We start from the raw sequence: 4239 nt of genomic DNA on the forward strand, positions 1-4239 counted from the left end.
ATGTATAACATTATGGAGCACCAACTCAAGTCCTCTGGTCCCTCGCATCATCTTGGAACAGGGATGCCACCTGCGAATGGAGGAGGGGGGCACGGGGGCGGCCACACAGGATCCAAACCACCGGCAATCCAACCTGACCCGATGGACAAAGTCAAGCGGCCCATGAATGCCTTCATGGTATGGTCTCGCGGCGAGCGACGGAAAATGGCTCAGGAGAATCCCAAAATGCACAATTCTGAGATATCCAAAAGACTGGGTGTCGCGTGGAAATCTCTGACAGACGCAGAGAAAAGGCCCTTCATTGACGAGGCCAAGCGCCTCCGCGCGGTGCACATGAAGGATTATCCAGACTATAAATACAAACCCCGTCGTAAAACCAAACTAATGCCGAAGAACAATACTCTAGCCGCGCAGTATCAGATGTCGGCTGGTAACCACCTGCTGAGTGCGTCCACGGCTCAGGGACAAGGTGGAAACCCCAGAATCGACAGTTATGGCTGGGGCCACACCGGGGGCTACACGGCGGCGATGCAGAGCGAGGCCCTCGGCTACAGCCAGCAACTTCACCGCTATGACCTGTCAGCACTTCAGTATCAGTCCAGCGTGGCCCAGGCCCAGGCCTACATGAATGGTGCCAACGCATACAGGTGAATTTAGATGGTTTCCTTTTGTCAGTGAATGGAATTGTTGTGTATTCAGCTATATTTCCTTTCCAATGGGAGTTATATGCCTAAACTGTTGCTAATCAACAGTCATTGAGATGTTGGAACAACCAAACCAATGGCCAGGTCGTTTTAAGGATGCTGGTAGCCTATTCCCACCTTGTTAATGTAGGTTTTAGGTTTGTTTTCTGTTATTTTGTGACTTTTTCAAGTCCAATAGTTCCTCTCATTTATTTGCCTCACTTGATTTGTAACTCACTCTCCAATCTCTGTCATCCAGCCCCATGTCCTACAGCAGCAGCACCCAGCAGGTCAGCCCAGTGATGTCTATGGTGAAGCAGCAGTCTGATGGCCACAGCATGTCCCCCTCCCCTACGGGGACCCACAACCACCACCAGGCCCAGCGTGGTCTCCAGGTCCAGGGGGACCATCTCAGAGACATGATCAGCATGTACATGCCTGGGGGGGATGCCTCAGATGCTCAGAGGGGGTACTCTGCATCCGCAGCTAACATCCAGCAGCATTACCTGGGAGGGTCAGCTCCACTCACCCACCTTTGAATTCACTCTTACCCACAACCTGATCTCACTTGATCTGCTGAGATTGACTGGTGGCAGACTGATGTGGTTAGTAAATGTGTAGGGACTGAAGAAAGAAAAACTTCATTTTAATACAAAGATGCGATCAGTCACTGACACAAACACTATTTTGTGGCAAGATGATGTCATTGATTGGTTTCAGTGTACATTTTAGTTGGAACGCCTCAATGGTTATGAGTTATTGCGAACATCAGATATTGTCCCATTCTGGCCTTTCTCTAAACCCACTCATATGAAAATAGTTTTTAGGGCTGCAATGGGATCTCAAAAAGTTGAACTGGACTTTATTTTCATGAATTCTGAACAAAATGGTTTCGACGCTGACAATCCCAAGTTTTTCTCTCAGACTGCCAATTCTGTCTGTTCAGAAAAACGAATGTACATCTAAATGGGTCGACACACTTTGATTTATATTCAAGTTAACAGCAGTTGGTTTTTATTTCACAACTTTTTGAAACAAAACTGAACAAATGTTTGAGGATTTGGTTATTGTTTAGTTTAAATCAATGCTGCTTTTCTAAGGTTCAGGCCTTATTTAGAGTTTTGAAATGTATTGAAATGTTTTTATTAATGCCCTTATAGTAAGGGCATTGTTATTTCAAGTCACTTGACGATAATAATGTAAAAATAAAAGAAATAAAGATTTGTTTTATAATTTTTCTATTTTCTAACGTCACAATTTTTCAATGATAAATTCCTAAACAAACACCATTTACATCAAATGTAGCTAAGCTTTAGGATTAACATTGAGACAGATTTTCAGATACATTTTTTATTTATTTTATTTGTAGCTTGAGAAAATCTGGTATAAGTAAAAGTCCTATGTAGGTCTACATCCACCGATAATATCTCGCTTTCTCCAGACCTTTGCCCGCTTCTTTCCCAACAGAAAAGGAAAGTGGACTTCAGAGCATAATTGCCCGTTTCGGTAAATCTCATTGTTCCCTCACTGCTTTTAGAGCATGCAGGTGCACACAGTATACCGTGGTTCTCAGCATGTCTTATGCTGGGCTTTGTCCTCTTTTCTTGGTGTGTCCCACGGGGCAGAAAATTAGCGTTGCATTGAATGACTATTCTTCCTTATCCCACAGTCCAGGCTTAACCCTTTCCCTGCCCCTCGCCATTCTCATGGAAATAAGGTCTGCTATCACTGACTGACTAGTCAAGCTAGGCTAGGGAATGTCATAGGGCAGGACTGATGGATATTTACGGAACCTCAACAAACGTTTCTGCCTGAACTATTTCGCAAAGTTCATAATGTTTTTTTTGGGGGGGGGGGGTCCTTTTCTGATTAGGGCAACTCGGAACATGTAAACTAATGGATAGAGTGAGAGTACCTGCATTTGTAAGCTATAATCTCCTTTGGAGGAAGGAAGGGGGGATCCACTTTTCTGGTTGAAGAAATCTCTTAGCAAAAGGCTGTCTTCCACGTGTTGTTGTTGCCAAGGGATACCCCTGTCAAGCTAACTAACCCCTCCAGTTAAATGACTAAGACACTGTCTTCTTGCATCTCAACAAAAACACCTTCATCTCACCCAACAGTCTTTTGTAGATGTCAAATTAGAGGCCTACGCAGCACAATTCAACAATTTTATTATAGGCAATTGATAGTTTAGCATTGATCTGTGAGCCTCTCAAACTGATGCTAAAGCACAACCTAATGTGTGTGCGGGATGTACGGTTGAGAACTAGACAGCCCTTACGAAGATGTACAATGGGGAAAAAATACCATGGACCTTTCATATTTTTCATGGTGCAAATGCCATAGTATGTTCCTGCCATGCTAGTGACCAAAAAGCCATGTATTTTGTTGATTGTACTACCACAGGTGGAGTGACTATATGTGGTTTAGTACTAGCAGCATGTAAACAGTAAAGCATGGTAGTTGTTTACAATGTATTATTACCATGATACTATGGTCTTTGTACCACCCTTTTTGGGTTGAAGTGACCAAAAAAGTCATGCTTTATGGTACTGACATAATGCAACCGAGCTTCAACAATCTCAAGAATCACACAAACTTAAGCGAGCATGTGCGCACGCAAAACATACCCCAAAAAACGTAATCAAAATCCGCCGTGCATATGAAAAAAAAACATTGAAAAAATGGAAAAGGTATATTCCCTGATAAAAGGTGTGGAATTTCCGAAGGAATGGGGATAAAATGAGAAAAAGAGAATGCGAGAGAATAGAGAAAGTTAGAAATGGGATAAAGAGAATGGAGGTAGAGGGGAAAGAGAGGTGAGAAATAAGGGGGGAAAGAGAGATGAAGAAATTGAGAGAAGGATAGAGAGAAAGGTAGAGCGAGAGAGGAGAAACAATACAAAAAGAGGGTGAAAAAGAAAGTGAAAAAAGATTGAAAGAGAGAAAATGGATGGACAGAAAGTGGGACAGAGGGGAAAGTGAGAGGATAAAGACAGAGAAAAAAGCAAGGGGAAAAGATAGAAATGTTGAGAAAAAGTGAACAGAAGGATAAAAAGAAAATGATAGGCTAGAGATAGAGATAAAAGAGAGAAGAAAAAAATAACATTTATGACCATTATTAGTGGCTGATGAGTAGGGATCTGTTCAAACAAAGTTATTACCAGACTTTCCAATAAATAATAATCTTCCAGCACAATGAGAACGCATATAGACGCTGTATATGAAACTGGTAACATGAGGTAAAATGAATGAAAATGTTATCGGGGACGGCCTCCACAATGTAATCGTCCAGCTTCTCCTTGCGTACATTTCCTTATGCTGAATGGTTGGTTGCTGCTCGCCAGCACAGCTCTCGGCAGAAGGGCCACCAACAAGTCAGCCACCAGTTTTGATCCTACTTGTGGCAGCACATCTCCAACTTGGGCTTGTTGATGCTCACCTTGCCAGTCAGCTGAATTAGTGGCCTGTAATAATTAGGTGTGCTTTGCTTAAAGCAAAGCACAACATTATGAACTGTTCATACTTCAAAATAATATTATTCTGCGGTCTAAACC

General features: G+C 42.7%; 1 protein-coding gene across 1 annotated transcript; it reads left to right on the forward strand.

The window, feature by feature from the left end:
• LOC120066600 (transcription factor Sox-19a-like) lies at positions 1-1222 on the forward strand. Its single transcript, XM_039018022.1, has 2 exons — positions 1-647; positions 943-1222. The coding sequence occupies exons 1-2, from the start codon at positions 1-3 to the stop codon at positions 1220-1222; spliced, it is 927 nt and encodes a 308-aa protein (XP_038873950.1).
• Positions 1223-4239: the final 3017 nt, after the last annotated feature.

The sequence above is a fragment of the Salvelinus namaycush genome, chromosome 21 (assembly GCF_016432855.1).
Source record: "Salvelinus namaycush isolate Seneca chromosome 21, SaNama_1.0, whole genome shotgun sequence".
Taxonomy (NCBI): domain Eukaryota; kingdom Metazoa; phylum Chordata; class Actinopteri; order Salmoniformes; family Salmonidae; genus Salvelinus; species Salvelinus namaycush.